We start from the raw sequence: 26,363 nt of genomic DNA on the forward strand, positions 1-26,363 counted from the left end.
GGCTAGCACGCTCCCCAGTACTTCCCATAACAACGATACTTGTTTCTAGAACGTGTTTATTCTAACGTGCTAATTTCATTGAGTTTGACTGGTTAGTATTCAAATGAGAACCAAACTACATTTGTATGTACTACTATGACGTGTGTTAAAGGTATCGCCCTAGATTCATAAAAAGCAATAATATGCTTTCAAGATAAAAACGTTGGAGAACAATTAGAAAAATTGATATTGTAATCTACTTACCTATGTAATAAAATACTATAAGGAAAATACTTTTTAACTTGAACAATTGTGTTTAAGAATACAACTTCATAAAACATTTACTTATTGCAAGAAATTTCTTAGAAAATTGCGTTGCAAAATTTAATGGAAGCTCTATGTTTTCCTTTTGTTAATACAATTTGCATTTTAATATTTTACTACAATATCAGTTCAATGCTGTCGCCTTTGTAAAGCGATGAACACCAAAACTAAACGATGTCTATAAAGTCTATTAAAAGAGAAATATTACTAAGTATAATTTTATTATAATAAACCTACTTATTTAATTTTTAAGTATAGGTAGCTTCTCACTAAATGATAATACTGTTCGGAATTTATTTGGAATTCTAAATTCATACTTTGTCCGTCCATCTGCATGTTTCTCTGTCAGTCCGTTCGTTAGAGCCCCATAACTTCTTATACAAGTGAAGTTTCGAAATGGATACGATAGAGGTAAATAGGGAACCAAAAATATTAACATATAGGTACATATAAATACCAAAGGAGTAGGTACCAACATTTAAAAAATACTTTTTTAAATAGTAGTCTAGTCAGTCAGTCACTCGCCTTTTCCTTTTCATTTTAGTAGTCTCATCTGGTGACAGAAGGGCTGGCTTATTTTTTGCGCAACGAATCAGCCTGGCTGATCCAGTGCCAAAATGTAGCCAGTATTATTGTCACCATTCCACGCGGGCAAAGATAAGTCTGGCTTTAGGTGTTAGTGTAATATTTTCAATTTTATCAATTGAATCTAAACATGCAAAAGGAAAAGCTGACTAGGTACCTGATTGATCTATCAACGCACAGCTCAAACTACTGGACGGCTCGGGCTGGAATTTGGCATGCAGATAGCTATTATGACGTAGAGACATCTGCTAAGAAAAGATTATTGAAAATTCAAGTCCTAAGGGGTTAAAATAGGGGTTTGAAATTAGTTCACTATAAGTACTTAATATTTAAAAAAAACTTGCTTGTTATCGGAGTTACACAAGTTACTCTATTACAAGTTCTCAGAACGTTCGGTCAACTCTTTAATGTTAAACCACCAGAAAGTAGGTTAAGAGCTAAATTAGGCACCTGTAGCCACAGCAAGTGCAGGTTTATTTTGTCACATTAAAGCAATTTATGGAGTGTCTTATATAATAGTTAGCCTACAACAACAATATTTTAGCAGCGGTCGACCTAAAATAGGAATAATAGCGCTTTTAAGCAGGACAGGTAGATAATATCTGCCTTTAATAAAGAAATAAGTACGAATCGATAAAATTATACAATTTGATATGTATTTCTTACTTAAATGGCATAATTAATACTTTATATTTTGTAAAAAACGGTAACACAAATTATTATCGTTCTTTGTGCTACCTGTGCCGAGATTTAAATACAAATGGAATAAGCGAATAATTTCATTTGCATCATTTTGTATCCCGGAATTTGCAAATTTAATGAGAACTCGATACCTTTGTTCGCTCACCGTAAGCATATAATATTAGTTTACTTTTTAATGATTCAGATTTTTTTTAATAATAATTGTTAATCTTGCTATGTGTATTCGTACCTTATTTTTAACCCCCGACCCAAAAAGAGGGGTGTTATAAGTTTGACGTGTGTATCTGTGTATCTGTCTGTAGCATCGTAGCTTCTAAACGAATGAACCGATTTTAATTTAGTTTTTTTTGTTTGAAAGGTGGCTTGATCGAGAGTGTTCTTAGCTATATCAGTCAGATATAATATTTAGTAACATTCATCATCATTATCTTAACCCATCGTATCACGACGTTTTTTTACTCCGTTAAAGCAAATGATTTGTAATTGTTTAAAATTCACATAGCTCCGAAAAAGAAGTGCGGGCCCCAGAATAGGAGGTCGGTCCTTCCCTCCGAGCTTGGCTCGAGCGGCGCTAGCGCTGGTACCACATCGGGCCGTTCTCTTGTACATGACAAGTATAAGCAATATAGTGTAGGTACTCACAGTGACAACATAAGAAAGTCCGGTGAGTGTGAGCCGTGCGACACTGTCCTTCCCTGGGCGGGGAGGAGCGGGCGCGGGAGGCTCGAGCGGCGCCGGCGCGGGTAGCACGTCGGGCCGCTCCCTCGTTTGCCCCCGCGCCTCTCTCGGTGCCGCACCCGATGCTCCGTACATACTGAAAATGAATTGACACTTTACTTATTGGCACAAAAAACTATACATACATTTATATGCCCACTCCACACATTGCACATCCTACAGGTCGCTTAACTTGTAATACCATATAGGTAATTTTTGAAAATCTTGAAAATCGATAGACATTCTGTTTTGGCCCATCAGAAACAAGAAACATCTTTTAAAAACTATTAAATTTCATTTCCTAAACTCTGCATTCTGAACTGGTGTATCATAAGAGATACTACTTGCCCTACATTTTTTTTTTTTATTAACTATCAAATATTGAATGTTTTACAAATTGCTTTTAACACAACAAAAAAACCACTAAGGTTTACTATTGTTGCGTATCATTCCGTCCATTAATCGATTTAGGGTATACATGAAATAAATAAATAATAAGTTGCAGTATGGTATCAATCTAAAACCATTCAAACCCATGAATTAGGTAGGTAGGACCTAGGTATTAGGTAGGTTAGGTTTTCATACTCTTGAAAAGGTATTAATTTTGTGGAGACATTTTTTTTTTGTTTTACAAAAAGATACAATTTACAAAGTTGTCATCAATGATTGGATCAATGGATTTCCAGAAATTGAATCAAATTATCCATCTCAGCAGAAAGTAAAAAATATGTCATTTTTAGCCATTTCTAAATGAAATTTTCCTAAAACTTCACTAAAACGACGAAAGAACGTATCTAGAGCATGAACAAATAAGAACAAAAATAGAAAACAGACAATTTCTAAAAAGTTTGTGAAAGAGACATGAAAGAATATTGAAGTTTTACACAACAGCGATAAAGAATTTACCCGGAATTCGGAGTAGGTATGCAGAATTTCCACATATGGCAAACGTTACTGAAATGCGGTACGCATTGCTTCAAATATGGTGGAATCTAGCAACTCAAGGACATTAGAAAAAGTAAAAAAGGGCCAATAGAAATATCTACTTTGAAAACCTATGACTGTGGGATTTAAAAAATTCTAACGCTTTTGTGCCTACGCTAGGTTTAATATTTATGTTGATTCAATTTCAAGTTCAATTTTTTTTAACTTTTATTACGAGATAGGCTTGCGCTTGATGACAAAGGCCTACGTTAGAACGCGCTTGCCTAAATGATGCTTATTCCCTCTTGCCACGAAGTTTCTTAGGTTATACGTGGCAGGGAACACGGACGTCGGAAGAACATTCCATACCTGTACATCTATTTGTACATTATCTGTGCATTTTGTCTGAAACGTTGAGCAAAGACGTTTCTGTCTGTATTATGAGACTTAGTACGAGCCGCCTACTGCGCTACCGAGGCGGTTCCAAGACGTTTCGTACGAGTAGATTAAATGTCGACCACATTTAAGTATAAGTATATAGTGCCAACGTTCATCGCAGTTTGTCGCTGGAAGAGCTATATGCAGGAGGGCCAAGGTTGTGAAGTTCCTGAGCATACTCTCGAGAGTATACCTGATACAAGAAATCAAAAACAAACTTGTATTTAAGCGTATACCTACGTATAACGTGTATAAGCTTATTTAAACCATGTAAATGCAACAGATATAATCAGTTTTTTTTTTAATAACAATACTAGCCATGCTAATCATGAGTAATTTAATTTTTCCCCTTTCCCCTCTAATTAAGCGTAAAGCTTGTGTCAGGAGTGGGTACGACAATAGTGCAACGGGTGGGGTTTGAACCGCCGACCTTTCGGAATTCAGTCCGCTCTTCAACCGTTGAGCTATCGAGGCTCTATTTCTATATCGATGGACAAAATAATCATATATTTTTATGTAGAAGTTACAAAATGCACACCTGACGGGTAATTGTAACTGTTGAATATTTTCTGTATAATTTAATTTAAATATGAAACGTATCCCTTCACTCTACTACCTCACTTCACTTTAGTTTCCGTAAAATGATTGCTATTAAAAATACCCGATCCCAAGTGACTAACGATGTAACTTAATAAAAATATTACATGTTTAAAACAAGCTAGTAATGCCCACATACAGACCGTTATTAAAATTCATATTTTACTCAAAAATCACGCTTTTTTACCTTCCTTAGCCGCCTATTAACCTGTTTTATAATTCGCACGGCCTCATTTCGATCGTCTAAAATGCAGGTCAGGCTGGTATTAAATATTAAGCTCACATTTGCCAAGCTCTGCTTTTAATAGAACAGTCACGTTTTAAGAAAAGTAAACAACAATCTACTACTAGCAAACTTGAAGTAAACAGTTTCATTAATATTATTCTATTGTTATATTGTTATAATTTTTTGACTTTATTTATTATATTTCAACATACAGAACTAGATATAATAATAACTGACATTTCTATAAAATAAATTTAAATCTAAATTCAAGCTAAAAAATATTAAATTAAAAACTAAAATAAATTAAATTATATTATTAAGTTTATATTCAACTACGTTACTAGGTGCAATAGATAAAGTGCTGGTGACACTCAGATAACTATTGAATGATTATTTTCTGAAGGTATTTTCTATCCGTGGACTTGAAGACTCTTTTTCACCTGGCTCTAGATGTTAATCGAATAAAGTATTTAAGCAAGACTAACCTGAAAAGCAACAAACCTATAGAAAAGCAATAAAATCTAGTTGTTTTACTAAAAATTATTACTTATCTAAGAAAACTGATAAGGGTATTTACAAAATCAAGATGAAAGCTGTTATGCGATGGAAACAATTCCTAAGCTTATTACTTTGTGTTATTTGATCTCCTTGCGAGCTCATAAAAGCGAAAACAATTTCTATTTTCAATATTTCGTTTGCTAAATAAGAATTTTTACAGCTCCAGACATAAGCGTACCTATTTAACATTTGAATTTTTTAAAGTTTAAGGTGAACCATTCATACAAATTGATCGATTATGATATTTTGCCTCGAGACTGAAGATATCCATACTTATTAATGCGAAAGTGTGTCTGTCTGTCTGTCCGTCTGTCTGTCTGTCTGCTACGTTTTCACGGCCTAACCGCTGAACCGATTTTAATGAAATTTGGTACAGACTTGGAATACATCCCGGGGAAGGACATAGGCTACTTTTATCCCGGAAAATCAAAGAGTTCCCACGGGAAATAAAAAACCAAAATCCGGGCGAAGCCGCGGGCATCCTCTAATAAAAAATATTCACGGTTTATTTCTCCAGCATCCTAATGTACCTACCCTATGTATCTATTTACGGACTTATTATGCTCAGTTTATTTGCGATTGTCGTTAGCATGAATTATTATTGAAACATCATAAATTTTCGCTTCCATTACGATATAACGTGCCTACGCAATTTTGCAAAAATAAAATTAATATGGATTATTACAAGAAAAACTGTTTCAGATGACTGAAATTTCGGCTGAGATTTTCACAAATTATTTTGGACATTAGTTGGAAAACAAAACAATGAAACGTGCAAATCTGAGAAAGTGATGGCTTTACTCAAAGATGACTGCGCTAGCTAGGGACAGTACAAATGGACCCTCTCGGTTATCAAGACAAGTATCTACCTACTTATTCTTTCCGACCGAGCGGCTAAGAAGAGGTACATCAATCAATTTCAGCATGGCTTCAGGCATCGGTAGTAAATGCGCGAATCATAGAAACGAATACCGCAACTACTGTTTATAATTAATGATTAAGTGTTCCCAGCATCAGCACATCAGAAAGTTATAAGACAATAATAATACATAGGTAATAGGTATGTATATCATCGGATATTAGACTGATAGATTGCGCTAATAACTTCAATTGCCCTATTTATGGCCGCAAATGCAATTCTCTTATTGATTTATTCATAACAATAATAAAATTGAAAAGGCCCATGATGTTAATGAATCTTTGTGGTCAAAACACCAAAATAATATTTATGCGAATAACTGAACTGGTTATTCGTTATTGCTACGGTTGGTGATAACTAATTGTAACCATGTTATTCTTAGTGCCTGTTTAACTCTATGCGTACAAAGTAAATCGTTTTATTCACACAATACAATTTCTTTAAAAATCCACAAAAGTGCTCACCTAATATCATCATCGTCAGGATGGTGATCGGGCGGTAGGTCAGGCCTAAGGTCACCAAGCGCCCGAGCCGCATGCCTTCTCCGCCTCTCGTACCACAGCCTCCTTTGTTCCCTCTCATTATCCCTCTGAACTCCAAAGAACGTTTGCGTCTCCCTTTTCAAATAGTCCCTAACAGCAACAGTATGTGCCCTTCGTAATCTCACACCGTCTTCTTGCGCTGGTGGTGGTATTGGTTCGGGAGGTGGTTGAGGTTGAGGCGGTGCTGATACTATTCTCGGGGGTGATGCCGGTGGGGGGATGGATGGTGCTGACGCTGCTGGTCCCGGCGAGCTCTGGCACGTGAGCTGTGGAGCCAGCAGCCCCGCACTCGAACGCCTGTAACAATGGAAGAATAAAGTCAATTAAAATAAAACCCTTGTTATTTTTCATTCTTTTTCCAAGAGGCCTTTTTCAAAGCAAGCCATGTTTAACTATGTTTAAGACTGAAGTGGCAATCATCCAATTACTTGAAATCATGGTGGGCAACTGATGAGATATTGACATTACTGACCATACTAGGTAATGGCAACTGTTGTGCAACTGCCATTTTAAAACAGTAGAGTAACGAAAGTTATTACTAACATCAATTAAATCAAGTTCAATCAAGTAGGTCGCTATTATAGCGACGAAGGAGTGGCTACACGTAACAGCACTCCTCTTATTAGGTTTCCTTTCTGTTGCGGTAAGTATTGGTTAATTTAAGTGTTTACGTCCTAGCTATGTCCTGGACTTCGTTCATGTGGATTTTTTTTAATTGCGTGGCAATATTCCGTACATCACCTACTCATATTATCACTGCCCATGTTACAAATGCGAAAGTGTGTTTGTTTGTTGGTTTATCAGTTTGTTCTTCAATCACGACGCAATGAAGATGCCCTAATTTTTACATGTTTATAGTTGAATGCCTGGAGAGTCAAATAGGCTACTTTTTATTCCGAAAAAGGAATTTACACGGGATTTTTAAAAATCTAATTCCATCGTTACATATCCGTTTTTAGGATATAAGCTATCTCTGTGCCAACTGTTGTTAAGATTTTCTTAGTGGTTAAGCCTTAAAAATGTAACTGATAGACAGACACAGTTTTGCATTTAAGTTAAGTACTATACTTACTCTCCTGAATTGTCAAGCTGAAACTAGAACCAGCAATAACGACAAACAATGAACCTCAACGTTTCGAGCACGACTCTCTGGCATGCTTCAAAACTGAGAAAGGACATGCAATTGGTCCATAAGGAAGTTTTATATTGGCTATGAAATAATAAGGGGACATTTACACCCCCTTAATTTAATAACATTTTTCTAAATGTAAGGATATGACTTATTTGGTTAGGTACAATAAAATCATTATTAATGCTAATATGAAAATAAACTAAGGTCGTTAAAGTGTTTCAATACTTTTTCTGATGATTAAAGTTTGTTATTACGGAGTAATCGGTTGGACCGATAGCAGGATATTAAGTTTATCAAACTTATAGGTAAGTAGGTACATTCTGCAATTCGAGGATGATCACTATAACTATCACTACTAATATTACAAATGCGAAAGTGTATGTATGTTAGTCAATCAACGGTAGCGGAGCAACGGATCGACGTAATTTTTTGCATTGGTAGGTATAGTTGAAGACCCAGAGACTAGAGAGTGACATAGGCTACTCTTTATTCCGGAAACTCAAAGAATTTGTAACGACCCTACATTTTACACCAAAGTGTTACAAAATAATATTAAAAAGGGTACAGTTTTTAGGACCCCGTTAGTTCAGTTACAAGTTGCCGTGCAATTTTAGGTAACTTAAATCCACACAGACAATCCGCGGGTAGCTAGTATTAAAATAAAATTTATAATTAATCACTTTTTAAAATTAAAAAGGTTTATGCCTTGGACAAAAAGTTTAAAAATAAATATAATACAGATGCGTAAGATTATTATTATAAAGAGAAGCGATAAGGAGAGACATGTGCCCTTGTTGTAACAACACATATTATTATTATCAGTTGATTCCGATTGTTAAGCAACCTTGACCTAATTCGGTAACTAAATTGTTGACCTGCTTTGGAGGTCCGAATTTGATTTTTCTTTTTCTCCGTACCTCAAAGAACAGGTCAAGCTATCGGTTCCAGTTATTATTAGGAACGTAATATTGTTTTGATGGCTGATATTTTTTAATTACTGGTGCACTTCGACCGCCCGTTGTGCCAGATCCTAGTTTTCCACGCGCATGCAAACTGTAGAATCAACTCCCTTCGACAGTGTTACCATCAAATTCTAACTTAGAGCTGTTCAACAAATTCCTGAAAGGCCGGTATTAGCGGTTCCTCTGGTGCTGCAAATGTTTATGAACAGCGGTAATCATCAGGTGACCCACCTGCTCGTTTGCTCGCCAATTTTGTTGTAAAAAAAATATGCAGAAGGATGTAGGAACCTACCGAATTATTATCCCAAGAAAACTCCTACCATTATTAAAATTAGGTCAGTTCTTGTGGGCATATTAAGCTGCTCTATTGGATTATTGGAATCCTCAATCTGTATTTACATCTGGGGAATAGGTATAACATCAAAACCCTAGCGTAAGAGACGTACGACTAGCAATGAGGAATACGCAAAGAGAGAAGAGTAGACATACAAAAGTTGGTAAAAAAGTATCCTTGGCACAATGGTAAGCGCTGAGGTCTAATATTCTGGGCGGTATTATCATGCCGGATTCGATTCCCGGCAGGGGTTTGGAATTTTATAATTTCTAAATTTCTGGTCTGGTCTGGTGGGAGGCTTAGGCCGTGACTAGTTACCACCCTACCGACAAAACCGTGCCGCCAAGCGCTTTAGCGTTCCGGTACGATACCGTGTAGAAACCCAAGGAGTATGGGTTGAATGATAACTGCCATACCCCTTCCAAGTCAGCCCGCTTCCATCTTAGACTGCTCCATCACTTAACACCAGGTGAGTTTGCAGTAAAGGGCTAACTTGTATCTGAATTAAAAACCTTGCCGAATTATTATCCCAAGAAAGTTCCTACCATTATGTGAAAGAATCTAAGCTGTTTGGTCCAATATACCTGTCTATAAGCAGCTCAATTTATGCCATGCTCGTTATTCCGGCCGGAGCGTCATCGTTAAATTGTCCGGATTGATTTGGTATTTCCTACTGCAATTCCGTCGCCGAATCAATTTGCTATAATTGGAAGTCAATAATTGGATCTAATCGTACTTCTAAGACTCTGTCCACAATGAACATTGTTTGAATAGGATAACTTACTCTAAACGAATAATACAGAAGCGTAGGTATTTTCTTAAAGCTATTCTTTTTTTACAAGACTGCCCAAAAAAGGAATTTAATGTTTTCAAGATGTATGCAAGTTTCTTTATTCCACCATAGCTACTAAATGCCTGAACATGTATTAAATAACATGAGAAAAATACTATGTCGTATAGGTAGTTGTTTATTTGATCATCACATTCAAATTGTGTATGCTGTCTCATATTACATTACATTGAACAAGGACACTTTCATACACCTACGTGTAGCTATTTTAGTAGAGATTAAATCCATGTAAGTGAATTGTAAATTCTTAGTGAGAATAAAGTTCTTTAACCATAAATCCATGAAGTAAATGCAAGGCCTTAAAATCCATATCCATACCAATATTATAAACGTTAAAGTATGTGTAAGTGTCTGTCTGTTAAATAAATTCACAAGAAGTTGCAGCCATTATCTACTACGACATAAGTGAAGCGATATTATCCCATCCCGGAGGTAATAATATATCCAGGGAACGTAAGCATATTCGTACATTAACTAATGTGTGGGGATAAGAGGTATATTAACCTACAATTCGAGACGCAGGTGCTTCTAGTAAACTGGCAATAATTCGCACGCAGCACCAAACGATCCACGTAAATCAAGATATAACTAGGAAGGTAAGCATTGCTTTGATAAATATTCCTTATTATTGTGCCGTAAAAGAGGCGCTCTGCCTGAATAATGGATTAAGCCTCCCGCATAAATACCTTCATATATGCAAATGTGAGAGTTACTTAGCGAAGACTTAAAATCAAATTTCACGTTGTTAGATGGGTTAAATCTTCTTCCGCCCACGGCTTCCCATCCATCCATTTTAATAAAGTCTATTCAATTTTCACAGGCTATTAGTTTACGTAAGTTAACCAACTGATTGTTGTTTAGAGTGGAATAGTTATCGCAACGACATAATGAAATGAAGAAAAATATATAGGTACTAACATCATTTTGCCATACAATACTTTATAGAATGAGTTACCCCATCGCTTCCACCACTCGAATAACTTGGTCATATGTGGTACAACCTAAAAAAGATTCCTGCCCTCAGATGTTTATGACAGTAACTTAGAAATCTTTTTTTTTCAGCTTTAGTATAGTAGCAAAGTATCGAAATGCACATGTATCATTATTATCGTTTAAATTTAACATTTCTTATATCTACAGACGTAATAAACTTATTCAAACAGAATAGATGTCTCGTCTCTTAAGATTCCCTGACCTTTGAAAAATTCAGTTTCGTCCTTAAAGTCTTTTAAAAGTAACTTTTTAAAGTCTTGTCTGAGATAACGTCTCAAATTCTGCCCGAGGTCTCGTTAATTCTTTTGAAAAGTGAACCTCACGATTTTTCCTCTATGAGATGGAACAGTGAAAGCCTTGACCTGGCTTCTTTCTTTGTGTTTTACGTACTCGTATCTACAGCTCGCACTATATGGATTTTGAGCACGGTTTCCATTTAAAACGTTGTGGCATTGACAGTCTTTTCAGTGTTTTTCCATACGAAAATATCTACTATGATATGTTTTTGTTTTATTAAATTAATATTTTGTAGAGCTTCTTGTTAGAAAAATCTGGTAAACAAAATATAATGTCGACTTTACATCTCTTACCTAATAAACGTTAAGAAAAAGAAATCTCTATAAGATGCTACTTCTGCACATAATTAAACTTAAGTACCAACACCACCAACGTAAATTTTTATATTTAGATTTTTATTTATTTTCAAGCTTCATAGTTTTTTACTTTTAATGACCGATTATCAAAAATTTCACTCAAGCGAAGCCGGGGCGGGTCAGCCTTTTTAAAAATAAAATATATTTTATTAAGAGATAATAATAATAATTAGTAAAATAAAGTGGATACTGAAGTGGAAGTTGGCAGGCCATGCCTGTCGTAGAGGCGATGGCCGTTGGAGCCGGAAAGTCCTTGAGAGGAGACCACGTTTAAGCAAGCGTAGTGTGGGACGCCCTCCAGCACGATGGACCGACGATATAAAGCGGCTGGCGGGAAGTGACTGGAAGAGGAAGGCTGAGGACCGGGTGTGGTGGCGCTCTATAGGGAAGGGTTATGTCCATCAGTGGATGTCCACAGGCTGATGATGATGATGATGATCAGTAAAATAAAAAGTTTTGTAATTAATCATTTGCTAAGCTAAATTCTCAAGCGTCTGGTAACATAATAAAGCTACACAACAGTCAACTGCCTATTTCATTAGTAGATAATTACATGAGACGAGGCTTGATGTTGCGTAGCTCTCCATACGGTGAATTGTTCATTAATAAATAAATGAGTCGGATTGTAGCTTGGTTTTGCAATTCACTTCATGTACGTCAGATACATAGGTATAAATAGATATTACCCTATTACAATGTTGGTTAGAAAAAATTTACCTACCTTAAAAAAATATTATATTAAGTTCAAGTATTATTTTAAGTTTTCTTTTTTGTAACCTGTCATTTGTGTTTTGTGGTGCAATAAAGTATAAACATACGCCCTTACTACTTAGGGGGGCTCCCACACATGAAAGACTACAGAACTTCGTCCGATTTGGACAACTCAAATGATGGGGACGTTGAAGATTTAAATTTAATCAGGTAAGTTTATGAGCCATCATCATTTTTAACCTACAGAGGCCCACAGCTGGATATAGGTCTCATGTAGGAACTTCCACACGCCACGGTCTTGCGCCATCTGCCATCCAACGGCTCCCTGCTGTTAAACGTTGTCTAACCTAGTGGGGGGTCTTCCTGCTGGGGGCCTAGCTGCGCTTTCCAGTGCGAGGTCTTCATTCTAGTACCTTGTGACGCAGACGTCTATGGTTTTTTCGAACTATGTGCCTTGTATCATGCTATGTTAATGAGTAATCTTGTCTATCTCTTTCATTTGATTGTTGCTTTCTGACTTAATTCTGCTAACAAATTTATGCCCGAACAAAGCAGCGAGTCAGTAATACGTGGCAATACCATACGAGCATAGCCGTATAGCATAGCATACTCGTAGATTGCTTAGAAAAGCCAGCAACACCTCATTTTTGAAAAGCTAATGAATAGTTAAACAATTAATATTACTATAGTTAGTCAAAGAACTGACAAAGATAAAAATATAGATTGCAACACGGTAAGAGACCTAAAAACAATTCCTCCAAAACATTGGTCAGGATATTATATCAACAACAAAAAAGGCAAATGTTAGAATTTTGGCAAATAGATCGATTGGATTATAGCGTTGATTCTCAATTTGCTCACGTCAAACCTAAGAAGAGGGAACAGCGCGTAAAGAAATACAAATATTCTACGAAAAAATATTGTATCAATAGTGGTTTTATATTAGCCTCTTTTGGCTTTAACAGCGAAAGAAAATATCGTGTGGAAACCTGCAGACCTAGGAGTTCTCCATAACGTTCTCAAAGGTGTGTGAAGTATGCTAAAAATAATTGTGGTCAAAATCTAACATATTCAATCAACCCAACGACATAGAAACATAATCCATACTTCCATACTTTAATATTATAAATGCGAAAGTGTGTCTGTCTGTCTGCTACGTTTTCACGGCTCAACCGCTGAACCGATTTTAATGAAACTTATTACAGAGTTAGCTTATATCTCGGGGACGGACATAGGCTACATTTCATCCCGGAAAATCAAAGAGTTCGTACGGGACTCTCATAACGGATTTATATGAAATTTGGTACAGAGCTAGCTCCCTCTCAGGGGTAGTCCCCGAAATTGACTTCGGCAACTTTTTATTCCGGAAAAGCAAAGAGTTCCCACGGGATTTTTAAAAAACCTAAATCTACGCGAAAGGAGTCGCGGGGATCATCTAGTACAGAATATTATACGCCTTATGACATAACAGTGCAGAATGTTCTATCCTAGTTCAGTAGCTTATTTGATAAAGTGAGGCTTGTAGGAAATATCAATAACATCCGCGCCATATGGCATAACATTCGTAAATAGATCGATTAGATTGCAAAGTAGTTTTGCAGTTTACTCACGTCTTACATAGCAACTCAAGTGGGAATAAAGTGTAATACCTAAAGTAAAAATGCTGTATTTATACGTATAGCTCTTATAGTTTATACATCCTTTTACCATTCTCTACATACCGAGATGCATAGACAAATCCAACAATAAAGTTGAAATTAATTATATCTAGTTATAAAACGTGCGTTAATCTAACTATACCTATCTAATGAAAACTTATTAACAGGGCTCTCTCCGTCACTCGCTTCAAATTTCATGGACATTGGTTACTTAATATTCAAATGAAATTGGAACTACGTTTGTATGAAGTGAGTGACGGAGAGACCCCTCTTAAGTAAAGTAGGAGGGAGTCCCGAACTTAGACTGTGTTATTAGTATAGGTACGCGTATAATACATGCCCAAAATCATACGTTATTTCAGCTCTAAAAATCAAACGTTTAAACGGATGCACAGTTTCGAACTCATTTTGCTTGGTCGATGAAATAAATGTAACTTTCGAAAACAGAGTGATTATTTATAAGATGACATTGAACTAACATTGAATTAAATGTGTACAATAGAATGACTGTTCCGAAGGGCTAATCCAGCGCTCAGTGAGATCGTTGGTGACAACGTTGGTTCATAACTCACTCACGTCTTAGGTACTTAGCGAAATGGAACCAGATATAGTGGCAGAGAGATTTAAAAGTGCTCTATTCTTAGAATAGGATTTTGTGTACGCTCTCAAGTCTCACTTTAACCATACCTACTAATATTATAAATGCGAAAGTGTGCCTGTCTATCTATCTGCTTGCCTTTCATGGTCCATCCGTTTAACCGATTTTGACGTTTGGTCCTGAGTTAGCTTGCCTATGTCCTTCTCTCGGAATGAGATCATTCTGAGGGAAGGACATAGGCAACTCTTGGTCCCAGAAGACCAAAAAGTTCCCACGGAATTTTCAAGAACCCATAGTCACGTGGACAAAGTTGCAGTTATCACCTAATTGGCACAGAGATAGCTTGCATCCTGGAAACGAGCTTTCATCACGAAAAATCAAAGTGTTCCTTTCTATGGCATTCGCGGACGAAATCTCGAGCATCATCTACTTATATTACAAGTGTAAATTAAAAAATTATAACACCCCCGACAAGTGAAGGTTACAGTAACTAGAAAAGAGCTGATTACTTTCAAACGGCTGAACCGATTTTCTTGGATTATAGCTAATACACTCTTGATCAAGCCACCTTTCAAACAAAAAAAAACTTAATTAAAATTAGTTCATTAGTTTAGGAGCTACGATGCCACAGAGAGATACACAGATACACACGTCAAACTTATAACACCCCTCTTTTTGGGTCGGGGATTAATAAAATAGAACCACGAAGATAAATATTATATAAATAGAAACGAAGCCTTTTTCAACAAGAAAATGTGAAGTATAATAATATAAATGCTTCGATTCATCCACATTGTAACAAAGCAACACAATGTAACCTATTTTGGTAAGTAATTTGATAAAGTGAGGTTTGTAGGAAACACCAACACCAGACGCGTCATAATGTGCTATACTCGCAAATAGATCGATTAGATTACATTGCTTTACGTTGATTCTTAGTTTACTACGTCAGACCTAACAGAAGAGAATAAATAGCTACGTTGAAGGTAAAATATAATATATCTTTTTGTGAAAATAACTTCAACCGGTGAAAATATTTGCATTTAGGTTTTTTGGGATTCAGAACCTTGTGTTTTTCCAAGTTAAGAATAGTCGTGCCCTTAAATAAATAAATAATAATTTTAAACCAAGAAATATTTTGCATTAACCCCCGACCCAAAAGGAGGGGTGTTATAAATTTGACTTGTGTATCTGTGTATGTCTGTGGCATCATAGCTCCAAAACTAATAAACCAATTTTAATTTAATTTTTTTTGTTTGAAAGCTGGCTTGATCGAGAGTGTTTTTAGCTATAATCCAAGAAAATCGATTTAGCCGTTTGAAAGTTATCAGCTCTTGTCTAGTTATTGTCGTTACTATAACCTTAACAGGGCTCTCTCCGTCACTCGTTTCATACAATCGTGGTTCCAATTTCATTTGAATATTAAGCAACCAAAGTCCATGAAATTTTGCAGACATATTCTAGAAACTAATATCTGTGTCTGTGGTGTTTTAGATTTTTCTAAAAATATGTAGTTTTAAAATTACAGGGGCTCAAAGATTTGTATGTAAATTTTTAAGACCGCGTAACTTTGAAACCGAATATTTTAACAGAAGTCTGGAAAACCACAGACACAGATATTAGTTTCTAGAATATGTCTGCAAAATTTCTTGGACTTTGGTTGCTCAATATTCAAATGAAATTGGAACTACGTTTGTATGAAACGAGTGACGGAGAGAGCCCTCTTAACTTGTCGGGGGTGTTATAAATTTTTAATTTATACGTGTCAAACTAAATCCACAAAACTTAACAACTGTCTTTGAAATTGATTAAATTCACTAAAACAAACTTGAAGCAAACTAAGGCCTTAAAATGGATAGCGCCTTAACTTGAGTTGAATACTAAAATGGTGCACAAAAGATGATAACAAACGAAATTAACACAACTTTTGAGCTACTATTTACATTTACAATCTACAGTCTACACTAATCCATACTAATATATAAATGCGACAGTGTATCTGTCCGTCTGTTAGTTTTTCTCGGCTCAACAGTGGAACCGATTTTAATGTTTAGTATAGAGTTAGCTTACATACCGAGCAAGGACATAAGCTACTTTTTATCCCTGAGTTCCCACGGGATATCCCCCTATCCCAACTTAAACAATTATTTTGAAAACTCTTTGAAATTCCACCCGCGATCTGAGTGGTAGGCAGCAATAGAACACAGGAAGGACATCGCCTATCGGACCATCACTTCCGCAGCGGAAAACAATATAGCTATTGTCTTACTGAAGAAAAATAGTTGATATCGTAAAACTTTGCATAACACCGATCATTATCAAACATTTTGCAAATAAGATAACATCCCTCACAAATAAATGACTGATGAATTTAATAAAAATAAAAACTTCTCTGAAATCAGCTCACACACAGATTTCACTGCATCGAATGGATTGAAGAAGATATAATTTGAAGATGGCACAGGACTATTTAATAATGAAATAAAATATAATCTACCTAGTTCAAATCTCAATCTGAATTTAATTTACGCCACTGTATTTACAAGAAGGTGCCTACACCTTGGACTGTTAGTTTACATTACTACCCCTTGTTTACATACCGCTTGCTTCCGCAGCAATCGGCAAGAAGGTGGCCACTTCGGGTGTGTTTGCATATTTCGGGTTACCCACTTTAATGTGGACTAAGCTTGACGTGTTTACGTAGGATACTGCCAAGTAGGTATAATTTTATAAACTACAATCTATATTCATAGGATTTGTAACTGTATTGAGTAACAAGTGTAAATTAAAAATTTATAACACCCCCGACGATCCAAAGTATTTGAGTTTTCCAAAACATCATTTTCAAATAAATAGTTTTTAGGCAACGTCCATCTTGACAGCTTGACATTTGTCTATTGACATAATATTATGAACCTAACGGTTATCTAACCTTCTTTTCTACAAGAAAACTAGAAAACAGCTGATAACTCTTAAACGGCTGAACCAATTTTTTTAGATTATAGCTAAGAACACTCTCGATCAAGCGACCTTTCAAACAAAAAAAACTAAATTAAAATCGGTTCATTCGTTTAGGCGCTACGATGCCACAGACAGATACACAGATACACAGATACACAGATACAAAGATACACAGATACACAGACACACAGATACACAGATACACACGTCAAACTTATAACACCCCTCTTTTTGGGTCGGGGGTTAATAAAAGAAAGGGAAGTGCCAACTATAAGTTGATGTGCATAAACATATATAGCTCTAACATAAATCAAAATTCAAAATATTTTTATTCAATTAGACTTTTACAAGTTCTTTTGAATCGTCAAAAGCATCTACCACTGGTTCGGAATGCCTTTCCTACCGAGAACCAGCAAGAAACTCGGCGCTTGCTCTTTTCAAAAATTTAATATACAATATTATGCCATGTATAAAAATATTTAAATTGTAAGTATATTGGACAGCCGGTCTATGGAGGAAAAGTATTTTTGTAACTTACCGATAACGATATTTGCCTCAATATTTCACCTAGTTTGAACACGAGTGTACACTCCAAGTTTACTTACGACATGAGTATGTATACCTAGCCTGAAATACACAGAAAAGGCAATAAATTCGCGTCGATCGACCCATACGAATAGAGAGGTTCCAAGTACAGTCACGTAGTTCAATGCCATGCATATTTAACGTAAGTTACCTGATGTCAATTTTCTCGTGAATTTGTTGTGCAATACAAATCATTAAGTTACGTATATATGCTTACTTCGTGTTTACTCGAAAGTTTATTGAACCTGCTTGCACAGACATTTTTTTTTAGAAAAGAAGTTTATGAGTTACAGCAAAGAAACATGAGAATTTTGAAAAACTGGTGTATTTAAAAAAAATCGTTCAAGTGCGAGTCGAACTCGTACACGAAGGGTTCCGTACCATAGTGCAAGAAGTGACAATTTTTATTTTTTTATAAACGACTTTATCTGCGTGGGCTTCACTAATTTTAAAGCCCCATGCTACCCCCTAGGGGGTAAATTTACAAAAATCCTTGCTTAGCGGACGTCTACGTCATAATAGCTATTGAATGCCGAACTGCCCTATGCATCTAGTAGTTTGAGCTGCCTAATGTTAGCTCAGTCAGTCAGTCTGCCAGTAAGTCAGCTTTTCCTTTTATATATTTAGATATAATATGAAATTCTTTAAAACATAGTAAGCAAAAACAAAACATAATTCTATAATTTCAAACAACATGTTCCAAGTAACAACGAGGCTATGGCAGTTTAAATTTGACGTAGCTTAAATACGCGGTCAGCAACAACTTTGTCCGTAGGGAAATTAGGAATTAACAAACTTATTTTGATGGTGCCCCACTTATACTTATCACTATCCAAATTATATTCTTATTTAAAATGCGAAAGTCTGTTTGTTGGTTTATTGGCATGTCCTTTAACAGGTCGCAACGGAACAACAGATCCACGTAATTTTATGTATATTTATAGTTACTGAATGGGATATATTATACAGCCCAAACAGCGAATCCAGAAGCTTAAAGATTTGCATATATAGGTTTATCTATAACCCACTTCTTCTTGAAGAAGAAGAGGATCCACTATTGGAGATTGTTATATCATTTTCTGTCTTTCGCTAAACGGAAGAGTTGAGCTACGTTGTCCATCTTACGCGCCGGCCACACAGGCCGCGTAATGCGTCGCGTAAGCGTAGACGTAGCGCGTACCATTGCGTTGTAATGTATGGGACAACTATATGAGACATGTCATACCGCTTGCGTGGCGTGAACGTTCACGTAGACGTAATGCGTGCAATTATGTCTATGGATTCACGCGCGTCACTACGCGCGTCACGCGTACATGCTTGGTGTTATCGGCTTTAAATCAGATGTTTCTATGTCTAATCCATTCTACGGAATTACTACGGATTAAGCCACGACTTTCTTCTGTTACCTACACTTCTCTTTCCCTCCTTTTGGCCATCATGATAGTCTCAAGGAGATGGTACCTGTCATGACTGAGAACATGCATCAGATAATTGATCTTTCTGCGTTTGATGTTCAAAATTAGATCTCTATTTTTGCCGATGCGTCGTAGCCTAACAAAAGATTTTCAAATATACACACATCATATTTTTAGTTTAAAAACATATTAAGAAGGACATTTAAAACGATCTCGTACGCTTTTAATCTTCAGTTATAAATCATGTCAGCAAAAGTTAAAGTTGTTGATAGTACGAAACTACGAATGATATCCAAGAACCTGAAACTTCAAGAAATTTCAAGAAAACGCAAGCAAACTTTCACAGTTTTGTAAAGTTTGTAGGTAGTCAATATGAAAATGGAAAACTAAGAATGAATTAGGTTACCATAACATCAGGTGGATTTATTTTTGACCCAGAAATACGATACGCCCTTCTGGTAAAAGTGAATAAACATCTATACCAGTAGCAAGCGCACTTCAACCAAGATATCATTATCACCTTTATTAGGTATGGTTTTCGTCAAACGTAAGCTTATCTTACAAAGTAAGAAATAGCTTAGGTTACATTTAAATAGATAGGGTAGGTAACATACGAACAAAACAACCTTAAAAAAGGTTTTAGTTAAATATTATTTAACAGTGATAATAACATCTTCAGTAAAGGTCCTAACAAAATATAGGCATCAATTACTGTAAAATTAACAAGTATTGTTCCACATACAAAATAGCATACCACTGCAGCTGCCGACTCTAATTAGATCAGCGGTCGAATTACGCAATCCAACATTGTTGTGAATATCAAACGAAATGGACAGGCACTATTTTAAGCTCTACTGGTACACAATAGGGTCTAATATCGAACCCACAGTATATAAGTTATGTTTTTAGACAAACATGTTAGGCTTATTGATTTCTATTGAGCGAACACAGACTAATTTTATTTGCGTGTTCAAAATGTTTATAATAAAATGCTGAAACAAAAAAAGGCCTAAATTGCTTGACAAAATAATCGTAACTTTAGAGGTTTAAAATAAAAATATTACTATCCACGTAATCCACGTGTTTGAAAGTGCTAATCTCATAAAAGTCGATTCACTTGTAATATATAAGTGGTGATACGTGTCGAGTTTTTGTACCTCTAACCAAAGATTGACTTGTAACTTTAGTTTGTATTCTGTACCTAATGTATCATTATTCGCGGCGAGTGCCGCGTGCTCCACTCAGCTGTCAGTTTTTTCGCGAATTATCCTTGAGTGTTGAGCCGGCTCTACACTCGCACGTGAAGTCGCGCTGTTATTTCACGCCGTGAATGTATGCCGCGATCCACGCGTGAACTGTGTCCCTCCACACTTGCAAATCTTCACAGTCTTGTTCGTGACGTTGACGATTCGTTCACGTTTGCGCGCCGCAAACCCTTTGTCGCGGACCAAAAACCGACACTGATCGGGGAAAGGCGCGAAACGCGAACGCGAAGGCGTGAACAACATCTACACTCATGATTCGCAGTTGTCGCGGGCGTTCAGTGCCGGCAGTGCCGCAAGTGTAGAGCCCACTTTACATTACAAGTCAGTGCAAGTCGCGTTATCGTGTCATTTTGAGTAAAAACCGGCCAAGTGCGAGTAAAACTCGCGCACTGAGGGTTCCGTACTCAGGTATTTTTTCCAACATTTTGCACGATAAATCAAAAACTGTTACATATACATATAACATATACATACTTATACATAAAAGTAAATAAAAATCTGTTTTAGGTTGTATAGGTAAAGCCCTTCCATATGATACCCCACTTGGTATAGTTATCTTACTTTGAAAATTGAAACACATTTTAATTTTTTTTAATGATGTAACCACAAATTCGCGGTTTTCAGATTTATTCCTGTACTTGTGCTATAAGACCTGCCAAATTTCATGATTGTAGGTCAACGCGAAGTACCCTATAGGTTTCCTTGACAGACACGACGGACGGACGGACGGACGGACAGACGGACGGACAGACAGACAGCCGGACAACAAAGTGATCCTATAAGGGTTCCATTTTTCCTTTTGAGGTACGGAACCCTAAAAATGCTCAGAGTATTTCTACATGATCAAATCAGAAATAAAGTTACGATGATAAGCCTTGATATCTCATAATACTCTACTACTACGCCCATGCCTTGATTTTGATAATGGCCTATCATCATTTAACTAAAAGAACCGTAGTTCATAACAACAAGCGCAAAGTTTAATATCACAATAATAATTATGCTGTCGATTACTATAATAATAATTAATATTTTATTATTGAGTATGCTTAAATAAAGCTCATTATTCAAATTAATATTGTATTAATGACCAAACCACCCAACCATGAACTTGACTGCAATATGATTACATAAACAGTAAATAATAATTGAATATAATGTAAACAGTTTTATTTTTCCTACAATATTATCAGTTTATAAAATAACCTCTGCAGGGTAGGATTTAGTTGTTGTAAACCGGGAATCAATAACTAGTTTTACGCGTGGTACCCACTACCCACAACACAACACTAACTATCTATCTCAATTAGCAATCGGCATATCCTTAGTCTTTGCAGTTTGAGTGGGCTTTATATCAGGAGTTCACATTATAATTTTTACCCAAGTACGGCAAAGCCAAAAGGAATTGTTATGATTTTAGCTGTCTTTGTATGTATATAAGTATGTGTGTATGTTTGTATCCAGATTCTGTGTGTTCCACCGTAGTGCCTAAACTACTGCGCCGATTGTGGTGAATGAGGTGTCAATTGGATTCGTTATAAGGGTCCGGGTGACATATTCAACATAAAAAAAATATTTTTTTGCTATTGTATCTGAAACAGGAGAAAATTCTGACTTCATGAATAGGTATAAATGTACTACGACATAAAAATATACCAAGTAACAGAAAAACTATTTTACCATACCTAATATTTCAGCGTTTATTAAGACATCGCAGTCGGGTTTTAGTTTTCAACTTTATCTTGTGTATTGTCGTGTGGACAAAAATCATCTATGTTTCTTTTTACAAGAACTGACTGACTTGAAGTACTTAGTTAAATAATCCTCTGTAAGTTTTGAAACAAAATTGAAACCAAAGAAAAGTTAGTTCTCTTGTTAACTAGAGTTGAAAATTTATACTCGTTTTACTTGATAGAACTTTTCTCCTGGTTTCCATAAATCGATTTTCATGTCATAGCTATACAGAAAGACGACAACCATTATACAATCCTTGCCCTCTCAGCTCCATAAAGTTAAACCTATATAAAATTGAACGATTCTATCTTCAGTCCGAAATTCGTCTGCTGTTTAGTCTTATCTCTCAAAACTGTTATTGTTATAAGATTTTTTTATAATATTATTACTATAATCCAATTTCTTTCGGGCTTCTTATATTGTAGGTATCCTTCTATTGTACCAGCGTATTTCTCTCCTTGTATCGTAATCTTCATTGCTGAGAATCATTACGCCTTAATATAAATCACTTTAACGGTATAGATTTTCTCGGAATAATAATAAATAACAGATATTTACTAGTTTACTCACACTGGCTTTGGATATCGATTTATAGAGAATCCACTAAAAATTATCATAAAAGCTTAAGCTTCATTTACGCCAAAACAACATAATGCGACATTGCGGGATGCCACAGGGTCGTATGGTGAAATAAATCATTTAAAATGTGAATGTTGCAAGAATCGCACTACCGTGGTATTGCAAACCTACAGCAAGATGTTGTCTTAGCATAAAAAAAGACTGCCACATCATGTGGCATCATGTGTCAAAAATCAATTTTACATAAATCAATTTTTTTTACATAATTTAATTTTAAAATTGATTTTTCGATTTGTAGCATGCCGTATTGTCGCATCTTGTTGCTCTGGCGTAACAACCTTTGCCCAAAAACGCGAATTGTGTCTTTGTTTTGTATATCTTATACTACTTAAAGATTAATTAAATGAGTAAACAATAAAATAGGGATAGGTATCAAGACGTAAGAATAAAACTTGAAAATTTCAAAAAGAGTCATCAAAAAGAGTCTTACATACATTAATTACTGAAAAACAAACATCTCCAAAATCTTATAATAACTACAACAGTAGATTAAAAAAAGAGTCTTGAAAAAATCCAAAAGTAAATTGCTTTCAAGATTAGCACGTAATTATTTTTTGGAATAACAATTTCTTATCTATTCAACTCAAGAACAGGCAATTTGTATTCAACCAAGTTTGTAATAAATACTTATTTACGTACATTAAGTCAGCCCTTAGTGCCTTTGCACATGGGGACATTTTCACGCGCAGGCAACGCGCGTTTTACGAACGCATATCGTAAGCATTGTAAACTGCCCTGCTAATATATTATATTATTATGTAAAGTTAGACAGGCTAGACCACTAGTTACTGTGTTAGTAGTTCGTGTTTAACATGCTTCAACTGCACGTGAAAACGCACGTGAAAATGTCGCCGTGTGTACACTAAAGGTAAACTTATACGTTTGCCGAAGCGCTCGACAGTTCGTGCTGCCGCGTCATAAGTGACGGACAGACAGACAGACAGCATTGTGATATTAATAGGGCTCCGTTTTTACACTTTGGGTATGGAACCCTAAAAACTACGAAAGCGTATGTTACCGCATCCAAAGGCCCTGCGTCAGAAGTGGGCAGCCGATGCCATACATTTTCTTTTTAACCCCCGACCCAAAAAGAGGGGTGTTATAAGTTTGACGTGTGTATCTGTGTGTCTGTGTATCTGTGTATCTGTGTATCTGTCTGTGGCATCGTAGCGCCTAAACGAATGAACCGATTTTAATTTAGTTTTTTTTGTTTGAAAGGCGGCTTGATCGAGAGTGTTCTTAGCTATAATCTAAAAAAATTGGTTCAGCCGTTTAAGAGTTATCAGCTCTTTTCTAGTTTTCTTGTAGAAAAGAAGGTTAGATAACCGTTAGGTTCATAATATTATGTCAATAGACAAATGTCAAGCTGTCAAGATGGACGTTGCCTAAATACATAATTATTTATTTGAAAATGATGTTTTGGAAAACTCAAATACTTTGGATCGTCGGGGGTGTTATAAATTTTTAATTTACACTTGTTAGTATTGAAGCGTCAGCCGGGGCGCGTCTGGTGGGCGCCTCAGTCGCTTCAGCCGAGACCTGAGGCAGTCAACCTTTAGACCGATATTTCGTTAAGGCGCGATTGTATAACAACCACCGAGCTTCTTGCTAATTATTATCATTATTATTATTGGCAGAAAAGGCGTATCATGGTATGACAAGAGATCATCTTTTAATTTTATTATTACTTGATTTGCACATGCAAGACTCAAGTTTATGCTTCAAAAGATCCTCAGTTAAACCACGAACAAATCTAAAAATGCCTACTTCTTTATCAACCAATATTCCAATAATATTAAAGACAATAGGGTTAATCGCAAACATTTGATCTAGAACTATCCAATTTCAATGATGGGCGGAAACGTAATTTGAATGTCCGAAAGGGAATCCTTCGGGAACTTTCAAGTTGTATCACTTGAAATTGGAATATTTCAACCCTGGGAATACTTGTCAGAATGTGTTATGTAACATGTATGTAACAAAATAGGCATAGAATCTGTAAGAAATACTTTTATACCTACTTAAAAAAAATTAATGGGATAAAGTGATCGTGAGTTTTGCAACGCTGCCTCCTATACTATTACGATCCGTTTCAGTATTTGTCTGATGGATACTTTTATTTTTACTAAAGCATCGTCATCATCGTCATCTTCAACCGAGAGATGTCCACATCTTGCCATAGGTCTCTTTTATAGGGACTTTCATACGTCACGGTCTTACGTCGTCACCTAAATCTAGCAGCTCTTTGCGGCTCGTTTAAGGCCGATTCACACCAAGCACGTACACGTGACACGTGCGTAGTAACGAGCGTTAATCCATAGACATAACGGTACGCATTACGTCTACGCGAACGTTCACGCCACGCAAGCGGTATGCCATGTCTCATACAGCTCCACACATCACAACGCAATGGTACACGCTACGTCTACGCTTACGCAACGCTTACGCAGCCCGTGTGAACGAGCTCTAAAGGGTCGTCTGTCCACCAAGTGGGAGGTCGCCATCCCAGCACCGCATCTTTCATAATTTTCAATAATAGAACTAGTAAAATAGAATAATATTTTAAATAATTATAAATTTCATACAGACTGCCGCGCAGGTTCCAATGAGGGTCCCCGATTAAAAAAGAATGTTGAATTCGATTCTCATATCTATTTTGGTGAAAAGAGTTATCTATACTAATAAATAAAATTGGAGTGTCTGTCTGTAATTTCGAAATAACTACCACATATTAAGGTCATATGGTTATTTGAACGATACCATAACTGAATCACACGTTTTTAAAATTTTTGTCTGTCTGTCTGCCTGTCTGTCTGTCTGTCTGTCTGTCTGTCTGTCTGTCTGTCTGTCTGTCTGTCTGTCTGTCTGTCTGTTTGAAAAGGCTAATCTTCGGAACGGCTGAACCGATTTTAACGGGATTTTCACATACAAGTAGAGGATTGACCAGGGTGTAACATAGGCTACTTTTTAACCGACTTTTAAGAAGGGAGTTGTGTTTTTCTACCTATGTACACCGAAATCTCCGAGATTTCTGAACCGATTTGCGTCATTTCTTTTTTAATCGATAGAGGAACTTTGCGACATTGTTTCATAAAAAATTTGGATTCCAACTCCTCAATCAAGATCTGACCAATCCACGCGGGCGAAGCTGCGGGCATCAGCTAGTAAATAATAATATATTTTAGTGGAAAAGGATATAAAATAACTTAAGAAAGAGGAAATAACTGTACCCTTAAACACTGAGTGATCGATGATAAATTGAAAAGAGACCTTGAAATGTGGGTTGGTTTTATCGGTCTTCAGTAAAAAAAAAACACGATTGCATACATATAAGTGCATCTACCATTTCAAAATAGACTAAC

At 36.1% G+C, this 26,363-nt stretch overlaps 1 protein-coding gene and 1 long non-coding RNA gene across 3 annotated transcripts in view; one reads left to right on the forward strand and one right to left on the reverse strand.

The window, feature by feature from the left end:
* The window catches only part of LOC123871922 (inactive rhomboid protein 1), a 145,481-nt gene that overhangs the window by 27,405 nt on the left and 91,713 nt on the right, over nt 1-26,363 (reverse strand). For both annotated transcript variants that reach the window (XM_045915973.1, XM_045915972.1), the window contains exons 2-3: nt 6,434-6,808; nt 2,233-2,404 (exon numbers count right to left, since the gene is read on the reverse strand). In XM_045915973.1, the coding sequence (XP_045771929.1) occupies nt 2,233-2,404; nt 6,434-6,808 (547 nt within the window). The remainder of the gene's footprint in view (nt 1-2,232; nt 2,405-6,433; nt 6,809-26,363) is intronic.
* Nucleotides 1-26,363, forward strand: part of LOC123871934 — a 218,907-nt gene that overhangs the window by 9,323 nt on the left and 183,221 nt on the right. The window contains exons 2-3 of the long non-coding RNA XR_006797382.1: nt 11,821-11,826; nt 23,365-23,370. This is a non-coding gene — a long non-coding RNA (uncharacterized LOC123871934). The remainder of the gene's footprint in view (nt 1-11,820; nt 11,827-23,364; nt 23,371-26,363) is intronic.

Source organism: Maniola jurtina, chromosome 14 (genome assembly GCF_905333055.1).
Source record: "Maniola jurtina chromosome 14, ilManJurt1.1, whole genome shotgun sequence".
In the NCBI taxonomy this organism is placed as follows: domain Eukaryota; kingdom Metazoa; phylum Arthropoda; class Insecta; order Lepidoptera; family Nymphalidae; genus Maniola; species Maniola jurtina.